The sequence below is a fragment of the Ambystoma mexicanum genome, chromosome 2p (genome assembly GCF_040938575.1).
Source record: "Ambystoma mexicanum isolate Mex_15411 chromosome 2p, UKY_AmexF1_1, whole genome shotgun sequence".
NCBI lineage: Eukaryota > Metazoa > Chordata > Amphibia > Caudata > Ambystomatidae > Ambystoma > Ambystoma mexicanum.
The window spans coordinates 1,290,802,063-1,290,829,731 of NC_090923.1; the positions used below are offsets into that span (position 1 = coordinate 1,290,802,063).

The 27,669-nt window shown below is 48.7% G+C and overlaps 1 protein-coding gene across 1 annotated transcript in view; it reads right to left on the reverse strand.

Moving 5' to 3' along the window:
* Positions 1-27,669, reverse strand: part of CDR2 (cerebellar degeneration related protein 2) — a 145,640-nt gene that overhangs the window by 59,871 nt on the left and 58,100 nt on the right. The window contains exon 2 of the mRNA XM_069645614.1: positions 9,036-9,148. Coding sequence (XP_069501715.1) covers positions 9,036-9,148 — 113 coding nt within the window. The remainder of the gene's footprint in view (positions 1-9,035; positions 9,149-27,669) is intronic.

Genomic DNA, 27,669 nt, shown 5'->3' on the forward strand with positions numbered 1-27,669 from the left:
GTAGCAAAAAACTGGAAATTAACCTCACTACGAATGTTCACCACTTCCTTGCCCAATCTGTGATCACAGCTAAATAATCACAATATCATTCTATTAGTTGTAAAGATATAGATCTCCCGAGAAATGTATGGTTGGGAAAACGATGTGTGGCTATTGTGATAAATCTAGGGTATTCATCTCTTCGCCACAAGGGGGAGCCCCCCTCCTTTGAGGCTAGGGAGTTGAGTTTGCTGCACAAGACCCTCCCTAGGCAATTGGGACCTCACGGGGAGTGATTCCCCCTTAGGGGACAAGGACTCCCGTTCTTGTGAGGAGATCCCGAGACCATCCACCATAGTAGCATATATGGGACTATCCGATGTGATGAACATTATAAGATCCACAGATTTGTTTGAAGACAAAACTGAAATGTACAAAGAAAAAGATTTGTCTCTTTAGAGAGGGATGTGCATATAACTGGGGGTGGAGGGAAGACAGAGAAAATGATTGGTTATTTATAACACGTTTAATACCCAGAGGTTTCTAAGCACGGATCAGGGGATCGAACCTGCGTTGCTCCGTGTCGTCTTGCTTCCAAGGCGAGCACGTTGCCCCCGAGCTATCCGAGAGAGAGAAAAAGGAAAAAAAAACCGGGAATCCCCCTGACAAAGTGGTGCCTGGAGGAGGCAGAGTCAAGGAGCACAGCGGAGCCTGCATCTCAGAAGTCCGAAACACCAGAAGGAAATGCTGGAGACCTTGCGTTTTCAGGCAGAAAGAAGCAGAGAAGTGAGTCCTAATCTGGGTGATGGCGTGACCATGATTACTTTGTTCGGGTGCACGCCTAACCCAATGCCAAAACCACCAAGCTGGGGAGTCAACGAGTCGCCCAGCTGACCGCACCAGTAGTCTGTCACAACGAGAAACCAGACCGAGGGCGAGCACCAACAACATTGAAAAGCACCAGGTCCAAAGTGGAGGAAGAGGACCTGGGTGAGCGCCAAACCTGATGGCATTCCCCTTCAGAAACAGAGATAACCATCAGAACGAGGCATACTGCCACGAGGCCGCTCAGAGAAGGCTACTCTGACACGATCCTCACGCCAAGAATCCGTAGAGCCCGTGCAGGCGGCTCCAGCTTTTCTACATTGGCCACCACTCACTGGAACTGTTCTGATCTTGATGGTCGTGCAGATTATTGTACCTCCGTCCCCAAGTACCGCACAGACAGAAAGGATACACTGTCTGTGCAATCTTTGAGGCCACAGGTGTGTTGAGCCGTCAATCAGGTAGCAGGAGCGCCGGAAGGACCCCTGACCGCTGCACGGCAATGGTTAAACGGGAGCAGTGCAATTGGTACGGGTAACGGGTAACAATCAGTATTAACAAGGCTTACCCAGGAGTGTTGTAAGTGGGGTCCTAAACGTGGTGAGAGCCACAGATTGCTGATGGTGGTGAAAGAGGCGTTCTGCACGGCTCGTAGGTGAGTCACACTTGGGTCTGATGTAGATGGACCAGTAAGGCAAGAAGTTCAAAACCAAGTTCCAAGATTCTAGGTTCAGAGAGGATAATCCAAAGTCAGTCCAAGAGAGAGTTCCAAGGTCAAGGAGCCGGGGAAACAAGGCGGAATCCAAGAGACAGAAATCCGAGGGGCAGGCAAGACAAATCCGAAGAACAGTCCGAGGTCGCAAAGTCTGTGATCATAAACAAGTAAACCAGAGCGCTAAACAATCCTCAAGAGATCAGCTGTGAAGCGCTGTACCCACGTTGCCAAGATGCTTTTAAACTGATTAAGTAGTCGCGTGATGTGTCCCATGTGAGACGTGACGTGGTCACGTGACGCCGGATTTTCGGAGTTGCCGTGGGAGTCTCCGTGGGCGTGACCAGCCGTGAGTGCGCCTCCATGGCAACTGCCAGCGAAACAAAGGATGGTAGACGCCAGGGCTACAGGTTGGTGTCCTCCTACGCGAGGCAAACTGCTGGTTCTTTCTATGTGCAGGGACTGCTCTTGTGGTTAGGTGTGGTATGGGGCGTGTGATCGAGTGATTCTTAATGGGGCGAGCAACGGGAGACGTGACAGAGCCCCCCCTCAAAGGCCCACGACCCCGTGGGCTGGACGGGTTATCCCGATGAAAGCGAGCAACCAGACGCGGGGCATGGACGTCTCGGGAGGGAACCCAGGAGCATTCTTCAGGGCCATACCCCAACCAGTCAGCCAGATACTGGAGGCGACCCCCTGCAGAGACGAGAACCCAGAATAGCACTGACCTCATACGTATCCGGGGAGGACACAGATACAGGCGCAGGAGATTGGACCATCCGGGTGGTAGAAAGACAAGGCTTGAGTAGGGAAGTGTGGAACACCGGGTGGATATGCCAGGTAGAGGGAATAGAGAGCCGTAGGGCTACCGGGTTCAGAACATGTGAAATCTTGTAGGGACCGACAAATCGGGGCAACAGTTTCCGGCAACCAGGGATCCGCAAATGGCGAGTCAACAGCCAAACACGGTCCCCAACCCGATAAACAGGAGCCGCCACCAGTTTCTTGCCGGCCTTGGTTTTCATAGAGGCCTGGGCTTCCCGCAAATGGACCAGTGTCTGGGCATGGATAGAGTGCAGATCACGAGCACAGAAATTGGCGGCGGGAGTGGAGGAGGAAGAAAAATCAGGGAGAGAACAAGGGTGCTGCCCATAGAGTGAATAGAAGGGGGGAGAACCCGGTGGAGGAATGGCAGGCATTGTTGTATGGAAATTCGGCCAAATGGAGCAGGTACAGCCATGTATCCTGATACTGAAGGGTCAGGCAGCGCAGGTACTGTTCGAGGGCCTGGTTCACCCTCTCGGTTTGGCCATCGCTCTCCGGGTGGTAGGCTGAGGAGAAGCGGGCATCAATGCCAAGGATCTTGGTAGGGGCCTGCCAAAAACGGGATGTGAACTGCGGACCGCGATCAGATACAATGACTTGTGGAAGACCAAAAGAAGATCGACTTGAAGAATAGTTGGGCCAGAGCAGGGGCTGAGGGAATTCCGTGACAAGGAATGAAACGGGCCATCTTTGTGTAGGAATCGACCACCACCCAGATGGAGTCGTACCCTTGTCTGCGAGGCAAATCTGTAATGAGGTCCATAGAGACCGTATGCCATGGTCTGGGAGGAATAGGTAGGGGCTGAAGGAGACCCACGGGACGACCCCTGCGTGTCTTGCACTGTGCACAGATGGAGCAAGTGTTTACATAATGTTGAACGTCGCGCCTCATAGATGGCCACCAACACCATCGCTTTAGTAACTCCAAGGTGCGGTGCTGTCCAGGGTGCCCATTGATGGCCGCGTCGTGGGACCAAGCAAGTGCCTGGTTACGTACATCGCTAGTGGGGAGGAATAGCTTATCTTGTATGAAGGGCAACCCTTCCTGGGGTACCAAATCCCATTCTGCTAGTACTTGTGGATGGTGTGAAACCCACTTCGGGATGAGAGTTAGCATGGAGGGAGGAGGAGTACACATGCATATGGCATGACCTTCGCTTAGAAGAGTATCTGGGTATAGGGGAAAAGAATCCCCTCCGGGCGAGCGGGATAAAGCATCGGCCTTACCATGTGAAAGCCCTGGTCTATGTTTTAGCACAAAGTCATAGGTGGCAAAAAACAGGTGCCTAAGCACTTGTCTGCTGTTCAAGCACTTAAGGGAGGCCAGGTCCTGCAGGTTTTTGTGATCTGTGTAAACCATGGTTTGATGTTTGGCCCCAATGAGATGGTGTCACCAGGTCAGTAGTGCATCCTTAATGGCCAGTAACTCCTTCTCGGTGACTGTGTAGTGGGAATCGGAAGGTGTGAATTTCCTTGAGTGGAATGCTACGGGGTGCAACTGACCCGTGGAGGGACAGGGTTGGGAGAGCACTGCGCCTAATGCAAAGGAAGAGGCATCGGCCTCTACAACAAACGGGAGTTCGGGGTCGGGATGCTGTAGTACAGGAGCTGTGGTGAATCTAGATTTGAGTGTCTCAAAAGAACGCTGATGTTCTGAGGTCCAACAAAACTGGACCCGAGGACTGGTCAAGGCAGTCCGTGGTGAAACAATGGATGAAAAACAGGCAATAAAACACTGATAAAAGTTGGCAAAGCCCAGAAAGGACTGGAGCTGTTTGAGACAGGTTGGAGCGGGCCAGTCGATGATGGCACGGACTTTGGACAAGTTCATGGATAGACCTCCAGGTGTAATAAGAAAGCCTAGGAACTCTACTTCCCTAGTATGAAACACTCATTTCTCGGGTTTGGCGTACAAGGAATGTCTTTTTAGCCGAGTTAGGACTTCTGTGACATGGCCTATGTGTTCCTCCAGTGAGGACGAAAATATCAATATATCGTCTAGGTAGGCCACAACAAAAACGTCTAAGACGTCAGAGAATACTTTGTTAACAAAGCGTTGGAACGTAGCAGGAGCATTGCAGAGACCGAAAGGCATTACAGTATACTCGAACAGCCCTTGTCGAGTACAAAATGCCGTCTTCCACTCGTCTCCGCTACGCATACGAACCAAGTTGTACGCCCCCCGAAGATCCAACTTAGTAAAGATGGATGCCTTGGTCAATCGATCTAGAAGCGTGGAGATGAGGGGTAAGGGATACCGATTCTTGATGGTAACGGCGTTCAAACGTCTGTAATCAACACAGGGATGTAAGTCACCCTCCTTCTTGGGCACGAAAAAGATCGGACTAGTAGCTGGAGAGCTAGAGGGTCGTATGTGACCTAAGCGTAGGGCTTGTTGGATGTATTCCTCGAGCACCAACTCTTCCGATGGAGATAAGGAGTATATCCTGCCCTTTGGTATAGTTGCCCCAGGAACCAAATCAATGGGGCAATCATAGGGTCGATGTGGTGGTAGGCCTTCTGCCGTGACTTTGTCAAACACCTCTCGGAATTCATGATAGACAGCAGGGATCCCAGCTGTAATGGCCCCCACAGTGTGTGGGGCGTTCGTAGATGGATCTGTCTCCTCAAGGCTGGCAGAGGCCATAGCCCCAAGGACAGTGGCCGGGGATGGAATCGTAGTGGACTCGATCGAACAGAAGTGTTGGCAAACTTCAGATTCAAATGTGACCTGCCCATTGCCCCAGTTAAATCAAGGGATTGTGCTGTTTGAGCCACGGAATGCCTAAAATGAATCCCGAACTGCGGAGTGGAAATGAGATCAAACGCTAGTGTCTCTTGGTGCGTGCCCTGAATCACCACTAACATGGGAGCGGTCTGGTACTAAATGGACCAGAGACAAGTGAGGTACCATCAACCGCTTGTACCGGCTCCGGGTACTTTTTCTTGATCAAGGGTAGATTAAGGTCGTGAGCCAGCGAGATATCAATGAAGCAGCCAGTGGCCCCGGAGTCGATCACTATCTGTACTGAGTGCCAAATCTCTGGCTGGTTTCAGCTGGGCCTGGACCGCAATCGGTCTGATGGGACCAAATACAGGTTCATTGGGGGTCAGAGAAGGACTCGCCCGTACCCCCATACTTAGGGGCGAGCCTTCTGAAAACCCGATGTTTTATTTTTAGGGCGGCGGGGACATTCTTTAACGTAGTGCCCTAAAGTACCACAGTAGAAACATTCGCTATCGGTTCTCCGACGCTCCCGTTCGGCCTGGGTGATGGGACTCTGGATCCCGCCGATTTGCATGGGTTCCAGAGCAGAGACGGACGGGGCTGGGAGTGTCTGATTGGAAAAAGCCGTCTCTGCTCTCCTCTCGGACCTGCGAGCGTCCACCTGTAGAGCCAGGTCCACTAACTCAGGGAAGACTGAGGGGAGAGCCGGCACTACAGAAAGAGCGTCTTTCATGTAGCTACAGAGACCACGGTAGAACACTATGGCTTTCTTTTCTTCCGGCCACGAGGTCTCTGCAGCCAGTTGATTGAAACGGGTGATGTAATCAATCAGAGTTTGTTTTCCCTGTGTAAGATCAAGCAATTCCAGGTCTCGGGATTGTGCCTTATACCTGGTGTCAAAAACCTTTGCCATCTGTGTCACCAGTAGGTCGAAATTGTATAGGGCAGGGTGTTCGCTCTCTAGTAATGGGTTCGCCCAAATGGCCGCTACACCTGACAGGCGAGAAAGAAGGAAAGCTGCCTTGGTAACAGAGTCAGGAAAAAGCTGGGGTCTACACAAGAAGTGAAGTTTGCACTGGTTGAGGAAGGTACGATATTTCCTGGGATCCCCCTGATAGCGTTCGGGGGCAGCAAGAGGAAAGGAGGTTGGAAGGACCACTGGAGTGGGGACTGTGGGTGTTGTGGGCGGAGCTGGGGGGGGGTGGGGTCGCCGAACTCGGCATCTTCGGGTAAAGGGGCACGTGTGCTTTGTAGGGCGTCGGGTCTATGGTGGATGGCCGTTGTGGCTGCGGCCATGTCGGTCCTAAGGGCCGCAACTGCTTGCATTAGAGCGGCCACAGGGTCCCCGGAGGAGTTATCCATAATCTGGACGACCAGGAAGGCTTCACAGTCTGTTCTGATCTTGATGGTCGTGCAGATTATTGTACCTCCGTCCCCAAGTACCGCACAGACAGAAAGGATACACTCTCTGTGCAATCTTTGAGGCCACGGGTGTGTTGAGCCGTCAATCAGGTAGCAGGAACGCCGGAAGGACCCCTGACCGCTGCAAGGCAATGGTTAATGGTTAAACAGGAGCAGTGCAATTGGTACAGGTAACAATCAGTATTAACAAGGCTTACCCAGGAGTGTTGTAAGTGGGGTCCTAACATGGCGAGAGCCACAGATGGCTGATGGTGGTGAAAGGCGTTCTGCACGGCTCGTAGGTGAGTCACACCTGGGTCTGATGTAGATGGACCAGTAAGGCAAGAAGTTCAAAACCAAGTTCCAAGATTCTAGGTTCAGAGAGGATAATCCAAAGTCAGTCCAAGAGAGAGTTCCAAGGTCAAGGAGCCGGGGAAACAAGGCGGAATCCAAGAGACAGAAATCCGAGGGGCAGGCAAGACAAATCCGAAGAACAGTCCGAGGTCGCAAAGTCTGTGATCATAAACAGGTAAACCAGAGCGCTAAACAATCCTCAATAGATCAGCTGTGAAGCGCTGTACCCACGTTGCCAAGATGCTTTTAAACTGATTAAGTAGTCATGTGATGTGTCCCATGGACGTGTGAGACGTGACATGATCACGTGGTCACGGGACGCCGGATGTTCAGGGTTGCCGTGGGAGTCTCCGTGGGCGTGACCAGCTGTGAGTGCGCCTCCATGGCAACTGCCAGCGAAACAAAGGACGGTAGACGCCGGGGCTACAGGTTGGTGTCCTCCTACGCCAGGCAAACTGCTGGTTCTTTCTATGTGCAGGGACTGCTCTTGTGGTTAGGTGTGGTGTGGGGCGTGTGATCGTGTGAGTCTTAATGGGGCGTGCAACAAGAGACGTGACAGGAACGCACTCCCTTCTCACCTAAGACAGATCGAATCCCACCAAGTTTTCCGTAAAGCCATCAAAACTAAGCTATTCAACTAAAAGCTAAAACCTAGTACCACTCCTCTGCGGTACCACCACCACACTGTTACTCTTTCTTTGATCACGTTGATCACTCTGTATTTCATGAAATGTGTTTCCTGTAATGTGTAATTAACTAAGAAGCCTTGTGCGCATGAACCTGTATGACAAACCCCTTTCATATTCTTGTAAAAGCGCCTTGATGCCTCCGGGCTGCAAGCTGCGCGATACAAATGCAAATAAATAAATAACGAGAGCAGAGGCATGACACTGCAGCAAATGTATGAAACGGGAGAAACCTCGTCCCAGTGAAATTAACAAAATACTGAATATAAAGCCATTTAAGTGGAATTGTGTTCATGTGAGAAAGAGAATAATGAATACGCCTGAAAGGGAAGTCTTGGAGAACTGGGCACAAATACCCTGGGAAGAGGGGAAAGTATCCCACGGTTTACAAAGTAAAGAGTGGAGCAAACCAGAGAGACAATTAGATGAATATGAATGTTAAGTGGAATCAAGTAAACCAGATAAGAGGAGAGCTAATCCAACTAAGCAACCCCAGGATAGGGTGAAGGTCGAGTCACAAGAAAATATATCCAACTCAAAAAGACCTGAGTTACATGAGTCAGAAAGGCATACAAGCCTAAACCAAAGTATAGGAAAGTGCTAAAACAGTGTGGAAAAACTGCCCCAAGAGAGGGGATAAAACCCAAATGTATTGTGAAAGAGTTACAGGAACTTATCAAGAAGGTGGCAAGAGACTATTCAAAGCTATCATAACCAAGAGAAGTTTGGACTAAAGAAGAGGCATTGCCATAAGAGACAACCAGGAGAGGGGATATATTCTCCTGCCTGGTCTCATTTAAGTTAGTTAAGACAGTGGTAGGGTCAATTAGAACTAATTTTGGACTGTGGACATATTCCTTTGGGACTTCTTGATGAGTGACAAGCACCTTTTGTTGTTATTTAGATAGGTAGGGATACCCCTTTAGCAATAGGGAAAGATAGGCCTTATCGTTATTTTAATAAACACCAGTAAAAATGTCCCCTGAAGGGTCTGCATCCTTCTTCCAACCCACCACACTATCAACTCAAATTTGAATCTAACTGTTCCACTTGACTTCCTACTATGTTCATCGATATCTACTCTACTTCCAGGAAGCACAGCAGCATACGTCAAACGCTGGAAAGCAATCTGGATATCAGGTATATTCTGAGGAAAGTCACTTTTTTTTTTTAAGGAATGCCCACCTCTACGTTCCATTTATAATCCCTCTTCTACTACACTGTCGGCAATGGCCAACACTAGAATTAGAAACCAAACCGAAAGTTACCCTCTAGTCTTCATCTTGCAGTTGGCCAGACTTCAAAATTGCAAAATAATCCAACAGATCCCCGTTTGTGAAGGGTATGTCTGTTAGCAAAAGGCAGATGAAGTTTTATGTACTTGTATCCCACGTTGACTGCACCATATATTACAACCAAATCACAGAACAGTTTGCTAAATATATGCAAGCAAACCAACAACTCCTGTATTCAGAAACAATATAGTGAAGGAAGCTCTTGGACAAGGGACCTTATTCCACAGTACCTCAATTTCTTGTAGCTGTTCCTGGTTTGTGTTGTACATCTGTTGAAGAGATTCCTCTAATTCAGCATTACGATCCAGCAACGTTTTCCCAAGCGTAGCAGCAAGTTGAAGATCTAAAGACAAAGTCACAGTATTGAGGACATGAAGCAAGATACTGTTGCCGCACAAATATATTTCCAACGCAAAGCCAGGAACAATTCTGCATCATACTGCAATGGGAAAAAAGGGATGGCAGCACTATCGGTTTGGTAAGGTTATTAATAATAGAATGGTTCCAATAAGTGTTAGGTTTGCGTTACCTTCAATTCGGACAAGTGTGGAAGTGGGGAGAGGGAAATAACCAGTCCTACATTCCAATGGCCTCAACCACTGGCAAACTATAGAGTAGATTGGAAAAAAATATTAGGAGACCCAGGGACTCTACTTCCCAGATTGTATGCCTTAATTCTGGAGAACCATCTACCTCTACTCTTTTCTCCTCCGACCCAAGGCCCTTTGGGCCAGGTGTAGCCATTTAACTAACATGCCCAACGCGGTGCTCTACCTATGGTACGGATAATCAGCAGTAAGTACAGAGAATACTCATTTAGGATCTTTTATTAGTAAGAAGGCGATCCTCTTGACCTAGTCTCTCAACTTGTCAAGGAGTACAGTTGCATGGGCTCACACTGTACAATGCACCCCCATGTAGTTTTTGCCCAAAAAGGACTGCACTATATTTTTTTTTTTTTTTTTTTTATTTTTGTTAGGTTGTATTACAACCCTTTAAAAACAGAGAGAAAACAAAAAACAAGCCAAAGTTTCTACATTCATCTCCAATCAATGCCAGGCGTCATCTCTACATCGGTTCCCTATGTCATGGCTTATGTTGCGGACATCGAAAGCGGCCCAACTGTTGAATCCGCCGAGGCATCGCGTAGATAGTCTTTTATAATGCGAAGGAAAGAAACCAGGGCATAGAGCACCCCTCTGTTAGACCCATCAAACAGGGCTCTCCACCAGTCTTCGCGGGTTAGGCACTGAAAATTCTTTGTTATTGGGCTGAAGATATTAGCTCTCTTAGACTCAAACTTTGGACACATTAAGATTAAATGTTTAAGAGTTTCCTTAGAGGTGGAACAGAAACGGCAAGTGAGGTCCAAGTCCGGGGATTGGGACCAGTAGCAAAGGCGTTCTTTGGTTGTCATGACATTCAACCTGAAGTGAAGATAAGAGGCCCGAACCCACTGGTCTGGAAAACAAGCCAAGTACGATGGTACACATCCATATGCTCTTGCCTCGGCTGGCACTTCACGCATAGACCTAGAATTGGCTCGTTTATCACAGGTCTGGATCCAGTCATTTCTCCATATCTTTAATTTCGCGGCATCTGGGTTTTCAAGCAGCAGTTGCATCGTGATATCATACGTGCTAAGCACGTCATGGCATAGCTTGTTCCATTGAAATGCAATTGAGGGGGCCTTGGCAGACTGTGAATTGTTTAAAATGTCCAACTGGGGCAGTGTGATGTTTGCGTTTAATTTCCTGAAAACGCTTAGGAGGTTCCAAGCGACTCTCGCTTGCATAGATATGTATCCAAGTTCATATCTAATACACACTGTGGCGGTGCCTTTTGGAAGATTAAGCACTCTAGACCAGAAGATGTTTTCCAAGGAATTCCACACCTCAAAGCCGCACCCAAAGGCGTTTTCGCCAGCGTATATCAAAGACGGTACCACCTTCTGCTGGAAAAACATTAGCGTGGGTCTTAAGCTAAATTTTCCAAATTTTTTGTTAATTAAAACTGCTTGGCATGCCAATTGACGGCATTTGTTCTTGGCTGAATCAACCCAGGGGGCGTCATTTCTGCTAGCACTTAGCTGCATTCCTAGGTATCTAGTGTTGAACACACGCCCAATGGGTTCTTTGTTCACATACCATTTAAGGTTCTGCCGAGTCGAGTTGAATCCTTGGAGTCTTTCAAGGACCATGACTTCGCATTTCCCTCTGTTGATAACCAACCCGTTATTTGATAGGTATTGTTCTACGGCATTCAGTTTGCGCTGTAAGCCTATAGGGGTTAAGTCTATTAGAATGATGTCGTCTGCATAGACTAAGTAGTCAACATGAGAGCCGTGTAGTTTTGGCGGGAAAGTGCGGAGGTCACGAAATACATCCTTGATGTCGGATATGAACAAATTGAATATGATTGCCGCAAGCGGGCACCCTTGCTTGACACCTCGAAAGGTGTCAATAGGTGAAGAAAGGTTGCCCTTTTGGTCTAGGCGAACTCTGATGGTCGTGTTCGTGTGCAGTTCATGAATGGCGGCCAGCAGGCTTGCTGGGCAGTTCCATTTGGTCAATTTAGACCAGAGTAGATCTCTATTAATACTGTCAAACGCCTGGGACAGGTCCACGAAGGCGAGATATATCTTGGCATTGGATCGTAATGCTTCCATTTTCAATAGGTTTAATGTTAAAAGGTTAATACCGCAGCCCAATCCTTTTACAAAACCAGTTTGTCTAGGGTCCATCTGATTGCAATTTGTTGACCATTCCATCAGTTTTTGTTGGAGGAGAGTAGAGTAGACCTTGCCCAATACATCAAGAAGAGCAATTGGTCTGTAATTCTTTGGATTGCGGCGGTCGCCTTTTTTGAAAATGGGTATAATCACTGCTGATTTCCAGGACACGGGAGTCTTGCAGTTCATGGCAATCCTTTTGAACAGTAACTCACAAAAGGTGGTCCATGTTTCAGGGTGAAGCTTGAGCGTGAAATTCGTTAGGCCATCAGGACCAGGGGCTCTTGAATTGTGCAAGTTCTTAATGACTCTCAATATATCCTCGTAGTCGAAGACCAGGTCCCAATGTGGTAGTACGGGAGGCCTCCAAGCAGCGACCTCGTTGTTATTGCAGAAAAGGTTTGCATAAAAGGATACCCACTCAGCCTCAGCAACCAAATTGGCCTGAAGAGCATGTTGAGGCGCAAGATTGTCATTTATCAGTCTCCAGTATTCAGCGGCGTTTGAGCTCTTCATTTTTGATAACATTAACTCCGCGTCATTCTGCAGCATGATACACTTATGAGACTTGAGCCAGTTCTTATGGTGTTGTTTAAATTTTCTCACAAGGCCATGGGCAATACTGGGTACTTGTTTACGGGCCGATCTTATCTGCCAACGTAGAAGACGTTTTCGTTGTTGCACCTCGAGGTCGAATTTGTGCTTCGGAGAGAACAGACTTTTGCCCATTGAGGTCCTGCATTCACGGTATTGAGTTAGCAAATAGTCGTAATCCGTAGAATCGGAGGTCTGGAGACCCCTCAAGATGTTACTTGTTTCAGAGGAGTCCAGATTTAAACGAATCCTACCAGTTCCTGTTCTGATATGAAAGGCCCAAAGATCTCGAGGGTTTTCAACCGTTTCCGTGAATGTCAAGACCACCATATCATGGTCACTGTGCTGCATTGATTGAACAAACAGACTAGTCGTTCTCATATGAATCCTACTGGATACAAAGATGTAGTCCAAGGTGGACTTGAGTTTGCCTCGACGCCAAGTGGGAGCAGCGGGAATATCACCCAGCGTTTGACCATTCAGCATCATAATGTCACGGACCTCCATTTCTAGGCACCATTGGGTTACCGGATGGAGTTCTAAGTTGTTTCCGGTCTTCTTGTAACCTGTTTCGTTCAAATGATTAAAGCAGTCGATGTTAAGATCTCCACAGACTATCAGCTCGTGAGGGGGGCCGGCTTCCATATACTCATCCAAGGACTTTGTAACTTCGTCTATGAAGTTTTTAGTTCCATGAACCTCATGATTCCAATAGAGGTTAAAAATACAGATGGAAGTCGAGGTTCCAGCGGGTGAGCTACCCACCCCGACCGTAGTCACCTGAATATATGGAGAAATGTCAATTGAATTCAAAATCCGGAGACCAGAGTTGATCCTAGCAGCTACAAGGAGGCCTGCCATCGGTCTCCCCCTGGTCTGTTTGAGAGCCGGTGTGAAGGCAATTTCAAACCCTTCCAAAATGGGTTTTTCACAGAGCCAAGTTTCTTGTAGGCAGATAAGATCCAGATCTTCGGCCCAGGCGGTGTTAAACAGATGACTGAAGCCTCTTGTATTCCAGGAGCCCAAAGTAAGGGCTTTTTTGTTGTTAGCGTGCCTGAGAGCCTGGCGTTAACGAGGCATGGTGTTATTTAAGGTTTCAGCAACCCACGCCCAGTCGTTCCCTTGCGCCAAGGATGAGGGGTCAGACACTGGCCGGTCTTCAGTTCGGTGCACTTGGCTGGCTCCTTGAATTGTAATCTTGATGTTGTTTTGACTAGGTGTCTCAATCATCGGCTTCCAAGTCTTCTGTACCAGGGGTAATGAGCTTAAGTGCGAGGCTGCAAGAGCCCGCTCACTTGAGCGCGTTGGTGGAATTTTATCGTCTCTGCCCGCTTCTATCGGGTTCGCAGCTTCACCCAATGTCTCTGCTGGGGCCCGTGTTGGGACTAGTGAGATGTCAAAACCTAGCGACATTAACACCGGACCGGCTTGGAGCAATGTATCAGCTATGATTTTTGATTGAACGTGTAGAATAACTGCATCGTTTTTGGTTTCCTCGAGGAATTCTACAATTTTCAAGTCACCAGATTCAATAGCCCGCAGACTTGGGACCAAATGACATAGCCACAGAACATTGTGGCGATTCATTATCAAGTCATCAGCAGAGTCAATACGTTCCAATAGTACCTGGTGGTAAGAGGACGCCTTCTTCGGATAGTTACTCGTAGGGGGTTCTTTTATTGATTGATTTTTCAATGTAGGATTTCCTTGTGGAACCCCCATGGCCCTGAATTGCGACGGGTTCATCTGAATAAGGTCTTGTACTTTAGTGCCTGAAGGAACAGACTTTAAGGCTTTGGATAGTTGCTGGCTAGTGTAAAGATTGAAAGAAGATTGAGGTTCTAGATCTTTCGATTTCGGAGGATCTTTGTTACACTGATTGCAGATCTTCCGGCGTTTCTCCTCGAGCGTCATGAATGGTTTAGAGCAGCTGTTCATGTCATCTGTTAAAGTTGAAGTTGGCCCAGTTACTTCACATAAAGATATAATTCTTGAAGCTTTCCGGGCCGGCTTTTTGGGCAGAATGGAATTGAGGCCAGGCAGATGTAAACCGATGTCAGGCTGATTGATTATTTGGGGACAAACTGCGTTCGAGGGATCTGTGGTGTTGTCAATCTGTTTAGATACCACGAGGGGGATAACCGACAACGGATTGTGCTCCGCAGTCTCGTTCGCTTTCGTGGCTACTTCATCCTCATATGTCGATATGTTTAACAACTCCTCCGAAATACCGCGTAAATCGATTATCGGTTCGATGGCCGGATCCAGATCGATGGTAGTAACATTTGACAGCGATTCACATGCGTCTTTTTTATTTTTTAGAGTTGTTTTGTTGACAGTTACATTCAAAGTTTTTAGGTTGCGCAAGAATTTCCTGGGATCATTACCTCGGTTCCTTTTTTTCATGGGCATGTTTTTTGATTTTTTAGGTTCGTTGTTTCTACAGTTTGCAGTTTTCGAGCCAGAGATAGACCGGCTTGTAGGGTGTTTAAATATGTCAAAAACTGCAGCAGCAGCGTCGGTTTCAGAGTTTAGTGCATCGACCGGTACCTCTATGTCATAAACAGAACCAAGATTTAGATTTGACGAGGCAGCCAATTGAGGATCATGAAGCGCCAAGTTCTCTACAGCTTGAGTTTCCAGGCAAATAGCCTGAAAATTGGTCGAGTCAGATGGAGCCAAGTCAGTGGTGGAGAGGTCAAGGTCGGCCGTTTGCGGGCCAGAAGCACGTGGAACAAGTAACAACAAAGAATGCTCTTGACCTTCTTCAGCTGTCGCCTTTTCAATATTAGCCAGCTTATCTGCGTTTCTCCTGCGATCAAGAGCAGTGGCTTCTGCAATCTGGGCACACGTGGCTACAGGTATCCGAGAAGATGAACAAACTACAGAATTATTTGAGGTTCGAGGGCTCTGTACATCTCGGTCTTCAAGAACTTCAATATAACCAGGATTGTCGGCTTTTTGTTGAAAAAGGTGTAGAGCCTGTTTAGCCACTTCAGCCAGTAGTTTTCTGTCTAAGAGTGCATTTTTGTTACTGTCTGTTAAAGCAACTAATGCCAGTTCCACTTGTTTGTTAGTGTGTAGGGATGAGTTCTTTAGAGTCGTTTGAGACGTTTCCAGTTCAGCAATCTTCGCATAAACACCACTGAGCGAAGCTGTTAGGTCTTTTATGTTGTCGTTTATATGTTCGTACATTTTTAGAAAAGGCGCCAAGGCAATTGTGGTTGATGACATGATGATACTTTGAAGCTCTTGCATACTTGGAGTATAGCGTGCGTTACCAGAGCAATCCATTGTACGGCCCTTGGATTGTCTTTTGCCCACTGGAAATCGTCTAATTTTGGGAAAAGGGCGCTCCATTAAGGATGAGTCCGATGAAGACAAATCTGACTTGTCTTCAGATTGCGAACTCACGCTTGAAGGTCCATGCATACATTGATGTGAGTTAGACGATGGGTCATTTTGCGATATCACCATAGCGGGCTTCTTCTGTGAGCATAGAATGCTCGGTGAACCACTCGAGCGTCTACTTCTCCTTCTTCTTTCGATCAAATTGGTCGTAAGGAGGCTCCGCGAGGGACTTTTAGCCAGCAACACTGATGGAGGCACCCCGTCCACAAGGTTATGGGACGCTCTCGTAGGGGTTGTAGCCCCTGGCAGGCAGTTTTTTATTGCCGAGTTATTCAACCTACTTTTGTTCAAGTGCTTAAGGTCCATTAAAAGTTTATTAACCACTTCTAGGGAGTTTCTGCGGTTAATTGGGTCTTTTTCTTGTGGAATCAGCACCCTCACTCCCTCAGCATTTGCAAGGGAGTCACAAGCAAAGGATTGTGAGTCCAATTTTTGAACCGGGTTGAACACTTCATTGGGTGTGAGCGCTATGTCAGGCGCACTACTTTCGTACAACGTGTTTAGTGGAAACACTGGCGAAGGTAGCAACTTCTCATGTGCACTGTAGAATCGTGTGCGTGGGGAACCATTGCTTGCTTCTATTTGTGTTCGAGCATCTACTGCATCACAATCACCGGTAATCACATGGAGCACCTGGGCTCCGGGCCTCGCACCAGTGAGTTGACAAGAAGGCGTTTGCGTGGTAGCAGGGTCGTAACGCGTTGAACTCATGTCATTTAATGCAGTACTGGCTGGAAAATCAAAAGGGCCGTGTGTTAGGGCCGATTCAAGCATAATCATCGGAATGGACTGTACTTCATGTGAACTAGCGCACTTGTCAAGGATCGCATCACTTTTACTTTGATGCGGGGAGCGGGATGTGAAAGCCTGGGGTGGGATCATTTTTGTAGAGCTGGGCTGGGCAATAACACTGTCAGTAGCCGACTGTAGAGCAGGTGCCACAGCCACTCTCTCAGCCCCCAATACCTCTGCCGCACCTCCCATTTGCCAGGACTGAGGAAGAAGATCTCGATCCACTCGTGAAGTAGTAACCACACAATCACTTACTATCTTTTCATCGTTGTCGTTGTCGTTGTCGCTAGGCGTAGATGTCGAGTTCGCGGCTGGCTGCGTCAGACGCTCATCTTGGTTCTTGGACTGTATGCAGTCAGAGACAACTGTGACAACAGAGACAACAGAGACAGGTGTGTGGAGCGCCTCCGAGGACTCCGCTGAAAGCCATGAATGTTCGGAGTCAGGGCATGCCGGTTCGCGCACACGCTTTCTTTGGGCTCGGGTCTTTACAGCGTTACTCACGATCTTTCCTTTCTCCAGAGCCATAAGAGCGCTTGTTCGCATTATGGCAGGGACTAAAGCGGAGATGAGTACGGGGATGGGTACTGTAAGCAAGAGGCCAGGGGAGTCTATAGCCGCACCCCGGTTTCCACGGACTTCCTCGGACTCCTCAGACTCTGCCAGACTCCGCGCCCGCTCCGCGGGGAGAGGCAGTTTTTAAGCTGGAGACACTCCCACAGCAGCAGTAGAAAGCGAAGAGTCACTGAACACTCCTGGTCACTCCTCAGACTCTGCCAGACTCCGCGCCCGCTCCGCGGGGAGAGGCAGTTTTTAAGCTGGAGACACTCCCACAGCAGCAGTAGAAAGCGAAGAGTCACTGAACACTCCTGGTCACTCCTCAGACTCTGCCAGACTCCGCGCCCGCTCCGCGGGGAGAGGCAGTTTTTAAGCTGGAGACACTCCCACAGCAGCAGTAGAAAGCGAAGAGTCACTGAACACTCCTGGTCACTCCTCAGACTCTGCCAGACTCCGCGCCCGCTCCGCGGGGAGAGGCAGTTTTTAAGCTGGAGACACTCCCACAGCAGCAGTAGAAAGCGAAGAGTCACTGAACACTCCTGGTCACTCCTCAGACTCTGCCAGACTCCGCACTATAAGGGGGCTGCACACACATGCTTCATCATTTGTTAGATACAATATTTACCATCCAAATGAGACATTTTCACATGCCATACAAATGTACTTAAAGTGAAGCAACTCCCCCAGGGATCACCCCAGACCTATCACTTGTTATCGTGAATCTCTCCGCAATTGAGTGGCCTGTTCTTTCAGGAAATCAGAGCACAGTTATTTAGCAAAGCACACCACTACACAATTACACTCCTTTGCAGAGTCCACATCTAGAATGCGCACCTAGACTTTCCTACTCTGTGCTGGAGCACTCCCATTGGCTTACTTCGGAGGACGAGATCTCCCTCTTACACTCCAGCTCCCAAGCCAGGGCAATTCCCACAGGAGGCGGTTTAGCCAAGCTTGGCACCTTTTCCACAGCTGGCACTGCGGCACGACCAATATCACGAATAGATGCTCCTTTAGCCACAGCTGACACCCCCTCTGGTTGACATTCCTTGCATGGATTGGTTTAGTCAGGCTGTCTAAACAAATCAATAAAACAGTCAAAGCTTCATCTTTTCACAGTTGTATGTGAATTTTCCGCATTTTAAAGAGCGAACCCAAGAAAAAGAAAAAGAAAAAAATTAAATAAATAGACTGCTTTCTTTAGGCCGGTTTTGTGTGCCCTTCAAAATTCCAAAAATGACTTTCTGAAGCTCCCCTACCCCTTTCCCCCTGGAAAGCAATTGCGCTACCACCCTCTCTCACGCTGTTGGGATTGCTGGAATTCTCCCCCTGAACCCACCTTAAATCATCAACCGCCTCCTTCCCAGCGCAACACAACCCCCTCCCACACACAGTCACGCAAACACACATTTACAAGCTGCCCCTTACACACACATACACACAAAAAGAAAACGCCTACCTCGCTCCCTCCACTTCCCTCTCCTAGCCCGCCTGTCAGCCCCTGCGCGCACTTGTGTGGCAGGAGCATGACAGTTTGATTTAGAAAGACCACTCAGAGTGGTCTTTCTGAATCAGTCTATTGTGTTACCCGTTTCGCATTCAAATGTTGAAACATGTATTGCCTCATCTCCCACACCCTTTCTATGTAACTTGATTCACTACTAACCGCAGGTTTCTCAGTGCTCATCCCACACAGCACAATCAGCATCATCCTACTAGTAACAGTTAAAACAAAAAGGTCTTCAGATCCCTTTGAAAAACTAAGATTCGCTCTCTTACGAAGGGCTATGTAGCGATTTAGGTTTCCATGTTGCCTTTGCAGAATGAGTAGAATGCTGAGTGAGTGACATGGAATCTTGCTGCTGAGAATGTTATTGTATGGTTGAGAGTTCGGAGTGAGAGAGTTGGTGAGATGTAGCCTACCTGGGAGGATGCCGGTGCATGTTTGCCTGGAGCTGTGAGGAACTTGACATATGAAACATAAAAGATGTACTGGAAATTCAAAGGAACAACTGGAACATCAAGAGATGTCAGAGTCATCATTGGGAACCCAGAGCTTTACAGGCTACTGAGAGAAAATGCGACAGTTTGGCAGTCATTAGAGCACTGGATGTGCCATAGGCTCCAACCGGTTTGGAAGGATGTATGAACAAAAGATTACAGTAAGAGCAACGTTGAGGGCTGGAAGAGGACAGCCACAAATTGTTTTTTGATGGCCAGTGGAGGATCCATAAAGAGATTTGTGAGCAAAGGTGAGCAATTTTAAAGAAATTCTACTTCCGACCTATAGCCAGTGTACACTCCGAAGAACAGGAGTGACATAAGCGGACCTGGCCGGGTAGGTAATAATTCTGGCCATAGAATTCTGCAGAACTTGAGGTTTATGAATAGAAGAGAGAGGACCCTGTGTATAAAGAATTGCAATAATCTAATCTGGATCCAACTAGAGCTCTAGCCAAAATAGAGCAATGATGCATAGAATGACCATGCGGCTGTGGTCAGCGCATTCATTAATTCACTGCTGATTACGCTAATGTAGGACTACATACATGCTAGATCACCTTAAATATATTAAACATGTGTCAGTGCAGATTAAAGCTTCCCTGGTTTTCTTCCATTTCTATAGTCAGACGTTCTTTACACTGGTTACAGATATGCCACTGAGTCACTTTTAAAATACTTGTTTGGTTTTTAAAGGATTACACGCCAAGTATCTCCTTATCTTTCTCATAAAATACAAATTCATCAGCCCGCATGAAGGCTTAATTTCTAAAACACCTTACATTTTGGACATCCCGGCCTCTCAATGAGTCACCAGAGGTGATCGAAATGTCTGTTTTGGGTCCATGTCTTTGGAATGATCTCCCTGCCCACATCGCCTTCGCAATGCTTTGAATGCCTACCTTTTTCCTGAAATGATGCTCTACAATGGGGTCATGATCATGTTACATAGTTCTATGGCCTCACAATGAATGTGCAGAAAACGCAGTCAATGGTGTTTAGTAGAAGCAGGGCAAAGGGAAAAACGCGCCTTGTACTCAGGTTGAGGGATGGCCCGATTGAGCAGGTCACTCAATATGATTATTTGGGGGCCAGAATGAATTGTGTGTGGAGTTATCAGGTTAACCAGGAGGCTCTTAAGCTCATTAGGTAATTTGGGGCAGTGTCTAGATTTACTCAGGACCATGGGGCAGGCCCGGGGAATGCCATCTTGCAGATTTACAAGCGTCAAGCCATTCAAGGGGCCTCTGTTAAGGGCAGAGCTTTGGGGCATGTGTAATAGCCAGGTTCCAAGTAGGGGAACAAACATTTTTTTAAACTCTTCTGGGCTTGCCTGTAACTCCTAATGTCCCGGTTTTCCAGGACATGGATCTACAGAGCATTGGCTTATCTGCGGCGCTCGGCCAGTGTTTCTCTGGGCTCGCCTCTGGTCCAATTGTAATCTGGAAAACTATAGAAAAGCGGTAAAATCTTCTATCCGAGCCAAGAGGCTCAAATCTACTTTGGTTGGTGGCTATTAGAGATGAGCGGACTATCATGGGGTGGGAAGCTATTGGTTTTATCCCGAATCAGAAGGAAATAGCTGATACACTTATACATAATTGCATGAAAAGCAGTAAGCAAGGCTCTCTATCTATGGCTGGGGGGGGGGGAAAGAGAGAGAGAGAATGAAGTAGTGACCCATTGCATGGGGGAAATATGTATATCAGGCCTGGAGGAAGAGATCCAAGCACGTTACCGGTTTGATGAAGCATGTGTTAGTATTGGACGGTAAATTGACTTTTATTCTCATATATTGTATCAGTGTATGTGGCATTGCTTTCATCTGTATCATCATTATTGTTATTTATCAATAGATCCTTTTAAGTGTTGAATTTTGTATGGGACTTTTATGATCTGCCGGATCGAAATAAAGTTATATGAAATTAAATGAAATAGTTTTAGGTTTCTTTTTTTGTTCAAACTGCACGTAAATGCCCCCGCCTACCCCCCGAGGACATTGCAAAGCCTACTCCTTGTAAACCAAAGCAATCTCACCCTTCATCCACTGGCTGATGCTGCTTGGGGAGGCTACATAAACCCTTTCTGTGGCTCCAATCTGGGCACTGCAAACTTCTATGGGTTATTCCACTCTAAGAAATGTTTTCTTAATGTCCAGAATGAGTGCCAACTCCTTTGTGTCATCGCAACAAATTGCTGCACCGTTGATCCTCCTTTAGCTGACCGGTTAACCTTTATATGCTCTGACATGTGAGCCAATACCTTGCCCACCGCCTCTTGATCCAGGTACTTAACCCACTGTTCCCTCTCCATGAGAAGAGGGAGAAGATTAACTTGAAGGGGACGATGAGGAAGGGCTACAGAAGCATGTTAGCCCTTTTGGATCTCTTCCTTTTCTCCTTCTCTCTGGAAAGGTCTACTTGATGACCTCAATTAATTTGTCTGTTCTGGAGTTCCTCTGCACTTTTCCTGTTGGGACTTCAGAAAGTCTGAAGAGGAACAGGAAGGCTCCCTGTCCGTTTCCTTCCTCATAATGCTCACATACTTAGCCAATCGCTTGAAAAGTGCAGGCTGCCTGCTAGGGCTTGCCACTGAAAATACAATCGTCCTAGAAAAGAACACTAAAAAGGGGTTAGTCACCCCTTCCCTGGAGTGGACTGGCCTACAGTACACTATGGAGATTTCCCGGTAGGCCTCTGCACCCTGGGCCTCTTTTGTGTTGGTATTTCCAAATGTTCTCATAAAAAGGGTTGTGCTTGCTCAAAATGTGTAATGTGGGGCCACTTTGAACATTATTTCCAGGGCCTCCTTTGGTTCCCAGTTCATCCCTGCGCCTTGTGCATCAGAATCAGATCACGCAGCCTCACCAGTTTCACCTTGAGCATGTGTCCTGCCGCCTTGAACCGGCAAGTGCTCACGCCGGTCTAGACAATTCAGATACTAGCAGCAGGGAACCCGGCGCTATGCCGTCTCTCCCCACAGCAATTCTGATGCCACTTCATCCGGCGGCACAGCGAGACCCAGCTACCAGGTGAAGTGCCCCCAATTTCAGAGCCCTGACCCACCCAAGAAAATCTGGCCATGCTCATACCATCCTACGCGACTGTACTTACCTGGGTTCCACTACCTTCCACATACCATTCAATATTTTAAAACCAAAATGAGGGTGATCGGGGCCGAAGGACCCAGTCGTAGTGGCCCATCGCAGTGTGTTCTGGGAGATTTCCTCTTGTAGATGTTTGAGGCATTATAAATGACAAATGGTGTGTAACTCACTGGGCCATTAACAAGGGCCAAAGACTTTAAGAAAGTTACTCACCGTAGTGACCATCTTACTCCCACAGTCCATAGTCCCCTTTCCTCCACACTTGTGGGACATTCCGTCCTTCGGGACGGAACCGGAGCACTTTTTAGACTGTTTGTCCTTCTTACGCGTGGCCACCACATGTGGCCGTAACCCCGCCCTCCTGAGCTCCGCCCTGCGCATCGCCCTTCAGTCCTTTTCTATCACCAGGTCTGAGACCATTTAAGAAATAATAGAGGATACTTATTAGGGGGGGGGCGGCAGGCGGGCATATGGAGGAAAGGGGACTATGGAATAGGAGTAGGATAGTCACTATGGTGTGTGAATTTGTTATACTCCTACGTCCTGTCCCCGTTCCTCCACACTTGTGGGAGATTCCCAAGCAAACACCATAGGTAGTACGGGTGGATGGAAAACCCCTTTACTGGAATAAATTCTGAAAAACAGCATGGCCAAATTGGGCATCAGCCCTGGAGCTCAGGTAAAGCCGATGTGGAGGCCCACGAAGCCGCCTTGGCGATGGACTCCCAAGGACATACTTTTGGAAGGCAACAGCAGTTGCTTTGCCACAGACCTTAGTGGTTGAAGGCCTTGAATGCTATAGGCTTTTGAAAACCTGAGGCAATCCAGCAGGGAATAATTGCTTTGGAAGCTGGTTTGCCCTCCAGGTCTACGAATGTGAGAGTTGTGAGGAGCTGCTGAGTTCCCTCGTTCCGGAGAGGAGAGGAGCTAACTCACCTCGCCGATGTTATTGCGATCAGAAAAGTAACCTTCCAAGAAAGGCACCTAAGATCAGTAGTGGCCATGGGTTCTAATGGCTTACGGCATGACGTCCCGGCAGGTGAACCTCGGAACATCTTCCGGTGTTGGCAGGTCCGTCGTAGGAACCCTCAGTGAAAACTCTGATATGCCTATTAGGACTGCGAGGCACCTCAGGAGAAATACTAGTGGTAGAGCTACTGGAGCCCCTCCCGGACCGAGAAGACACCGGCAAGGAGTCCCCCCCACCCTAAAAAGTAAGGAACTTACCAGACATCTTTTCTTCAATGAAAAGCTGACGATGAGGCAGAGGAATGCGCTGAAAGACGTCCTCCCACCGAAGAAGACAGCACAGGAGTGCCCGGACAGAGAGGGAATCGCAGTAGAAGCACGAATCCCAGTAGTGGTCCGTCCCGAGACACTCCAGCAGAGAGAATGGGAATCCGCCCTAGCAAAGCGATGTTCGCATGAAGAACAGGACACAAATCCCAGACTCTCCGGCAGAACCGGAGCAGGAGAGAAGGACAACGGGATCAAAATACTGCTGAAGATGCAAGGGCATACAGTTCTGACCGCGAGGAGAAAACGACTTAAGGGCGATGCATGGGCAGAGCTCAGGAGAGCGGGGTTCCGGCCGCGTGTGGTACCCCGTGTAAAAAGAGAAGGACCAAAAAAAAAAAAAAAAAATCCTTTTGATGCTTTTTATCAAAAGTGCTCCGGTCCCGTCCCGAAGGACGGAATGTCCCACAAGTATGGAGGAAATGGGACAGAACATAAGAGTATAACCCCCGTCCATATACCCACATCGAGAGGGGCCTCAAGCCAAGACTCAGCACAGTTAGCTGCAGATCCGAAGTCTCGGGGCGAACCCTGGCATCAAGAGCCAAAGAAGAACTGGGCTCACCCTTAGCCCCAAAAAGGGGAACCTTGGAAGAAGTTCCAGTTTTGGCAGACCCGCTGCGGGGCCCACGGAGGAGTCTCCGGTGCGCCTCACCGAGAAGAGACCAAAAGGGAATACTCGAACCAGAAAGTGTTGAACCGGAGATATTTCCCATGCGGTCTCCATATCAGAAACTGCATGTATGCATCCTGAAGGTCCACTATGCTGAGCCAGTCGCCCTTCCGAAGAGAGGACTTTATTTGGCAAGGCGTGATCATCTTTAATTTCTCTTGGGGAAGAGAAAGATTGAACTGGGAAAGATCGAGGATAGTGCGCAGGCCAGCCTGGTTGGTTTTGGGCACTGAACAGGCAGGAGTAGTAGCCCTCCGCTTGCTCCTCGAGGGGGAACAGGCTCCACCGCTCTGAGGGCCAGAAGTTTCTGTACCTCGGCTCTGAGGGAGGACGGCCCGATCTATAGGAAGGGAGGGTTGAAGGGTGGGGCAAGCAAAAGCCCGCCCAAGCGATGGACAAAACCCACCGGTCTTCGGTGATGGTCTGCCACGCGTCCAAATGAGACAAGATTCGTGCTCCCACCAGAATCTTGTGCGACCGACAAAAAGTATAATTTGGATGATTTGTCAGCAGGGAGACTACCTGTCCCTTGAGAAGAGGCTGATGGCAGAGAGAAAAACTGACCACCTTGCTGCTGTTGCTTTCAGCGAGTGCTGCCAACCGGAGCTTCAGTTCGGCGCGCACATCGATCCTGAAACCCCCCCCCCGAACTCAGAAGAACCGAGTCTGGGACCCTGGCCTCTCTGTATAAGGGGCCTTAGCTGGAGCTTTCTTCAGGACCAATAAAGATTTGGCAGTGTTGGTACTCGCTTTTGTATTGGAGTTCCTCGTCTGTAGAAGAAGGAAAACAATTCCTTGCCATCAAAAGGAAGGTCCAGTACTTTGTCTTGCACTTCCTTTGAGAACTTCGTCACATGGAGCCACGCCTGGCAGGAGGTGTCAACCTCGAGCCAATATATCTACATGGTGTGCCGCAGCTTCCAGTAGATCCTGTGCCAACACTCTGGCATCCGACAAACCGGCTTTAAAGTCATCTAGCCTACCCGCAGGAATACACTCCTGGAAGTCGGCTAACCCTTTCCACAGCCTCAGATTAGCTGCTGCCACGATGAGCTCTATGTTCGCTTGACGAAGTTGGACCGCTGAATCGGCAAAGACTTTCTTGCCCAAGGAGTCCAAAAGTTTATCCTCTTTGGATAGGATTTGGGCTGCTACTGTTGAAGATGCAGAGGCCGGCTTGAACTGGAGGGTGGCCGCTGCCACCACCGTTGAGGAAGGGAGCGGACAAGCCGATAAGGCTACCTCCTCAGAGGCATGAAGCTTATATAGAGCATCAATTCTCTTGTTGAGGTGTAGCCCGGGGTGGGGTTTATCGCAGACCTTACGGGCCTCAGCCAAGACGTCCTTCTGAAGGAACAGGCCAGTGCGCTCCTGAGGCGACAGGGTAAAGGCTCCGAAAAGCACCCCCTCCTGAGGAGTGGGGGCATCAGGTGCTGGAATATCAAGGAGGGCCAGCATATCCAGGACCAGGTCATGGAATGGTCTCACTGAGTGGGGCTGCTCATTGCTATCCTGATCCGCTTGAGGCTCACCCAACGAGGCAGGAACAGAAGACTGGTCCACCACGCATACCGCCTCAGGTTTTAAAGTGATGTCCCTGTCCGCCGGTGCCTTCTCTATAGGAGAAAACGGAGGCAGAGGAGGAAGAGATGGAGGGGGTCCAGAAGGAAGCGGTGGAGGGAGTGGCACCACCGAAACCTGCAATGTAGAAGGTGGGACAGGTGGCTCAGGATACATTTCCCTGAAAAGACGTTTGAAATACACCTTCATAGGGTCATAGTGCAAGAGCATCTGAAACTTCCCCCAAAAAAAAAAAAAAATAAAAAAAAAAAAAAAACAACTCATCCTCGCCGAAAGCTTTGGCGCTGGTGCGGAAGAGGCCGCTCGTGTGGGGCATACCCCCATGATTGCAAGGAGGATGGTTGCCAGGAGGGCCCATCACCGGCCGGATTCACATAAAACAGTGGAGCGGAAGCAGGAGGGAGCAAGACTGTATGAGGCAGCGGTATCCGAGCACGCCAGTCGAATGAAGGGCGGAACAGATTTCTGTTGTCCACATAGCGTGGAAAAGGCTGCTAAGCCCCAAAAGGAATGCTCCCAGCACCAGACGGCGTGGACGTCGGTGTAAGAGAGGTATCCATAATGGCCACCGTAGACCACAGGGGTTGGGCTGCCCTTATGTCGACACGAGGAGAACTGCGTCACATGTGGAGATGAGGCAATTGTCTCCTCAGGGGAGTCAGGGGACTTAAGTAACACCTTAGCCTTGATACAAGGATCCTCTGCAGAACCAGAACTGGATGGTCTTGTATGTTACTGGACATCTTGGAACTGGTCCCAAAAGTAGCCTCCAGTGGAGGGGCCTCGGCAGAGCAGGTAGTGAAGGGGTAATGGTCCGTGAACGCCCTCTTTGCCCCCTCAACAGAACCGGTACCACCCCGACCCCGAGCGTGGGACAGTTGAGGGATATACCTCACCGACAAGACCTTCAAAGAGGGTCTCTCGGATCTGTCAGTGCTGACTTTAGCCTCAACAAGAGGAACCTCGGGTTTTCACCCGGTACGTAAAGCTCCCCCAAGAGGAGCCTCGAGCCATGACTCGGTATGGAAAGCTCCAGAAACGGAGACCTCAGGACGTACCCATGTATGCAGAGCCACAGACAAACTGGGCTTACCCTTAGCACCCAAATGGTGAACCTCAGAACGATGTCCGGTACTGGCAGGTCCGCTGCAGGAACTCTCTGCAAACACTGTGGTACGCCTATTGGGCCACTGGGGCACCTCAGGAGAACCCCTGGTGACAGAGCTCACGAGCCCCTCTCTGACCTGCAAGACCCCGGGAAAGAGTCTCCTGGCTGGGGTGCCCTAAAAAGGTAAAGGACTTACCATGCGTTTCTCTTTTCGTCGATGAAAAGCTGGAAATGAGGTGGAGGAACGCGCTGAAACACTTCCTCCCACCGAAGAAGACAACGACGTTGGAGTGCCCGGACGGAGAGTGAGTCGCAGTAAAAGCACGAATCCCAACAATGTTCCGGGCCTTGGCACTCCAAGCAAAGAGTGGGGATCCACCCTAGCGAAGCGACGTTCGCATGAAGAACAAGGACACGAATCCCAGACGCTCTGGCATGGACGGAGGGCTAGATGATTGAGGAACTGGAGCAGGAAGGAAGAACAAAGGGAAAAAAAAAATCCCAGTGATGCTAGTGCGTCCAGCCCTGACCGTGCAGAAAAAAAAAGTACTGAAGGGCGATGCGTGGGGCAGAGCTCGGGGGGGGGGGGGTTGGGTTACAGCTACGTGCAGAGGCCCCACGTAAAAATAGATCAAAAATTCTATCTTTTTGATGCTTTTTGACATAAGTGCTCTGGTCCCATCCCAAGGACGGAATGTCCCACAAATATGGAGGAAAGGACGGGACAAAGGATTTTAAAACAACTTTACAGGGGAGGGGTTTGGGGGGGGGGTACCCCTTCCCCCACCCCCTCCGAAAGACATTTAGGGAAAATCTACTGATAAACGGTGCATTTGACCATATTTTTTTTTAAATTAAGTATATTAAATGTCATTGGTCAGAGACTTATAGGGTGGGTTTTTCTAGAAAGAAAACTTTAGAATGCACTGTTTGTGTTGCTTTAGAAAATGTAGTGTCAAACACCCCCACACACCCACCCCCCTGTACCCCATCCCCACTTTGTGCAATTCATT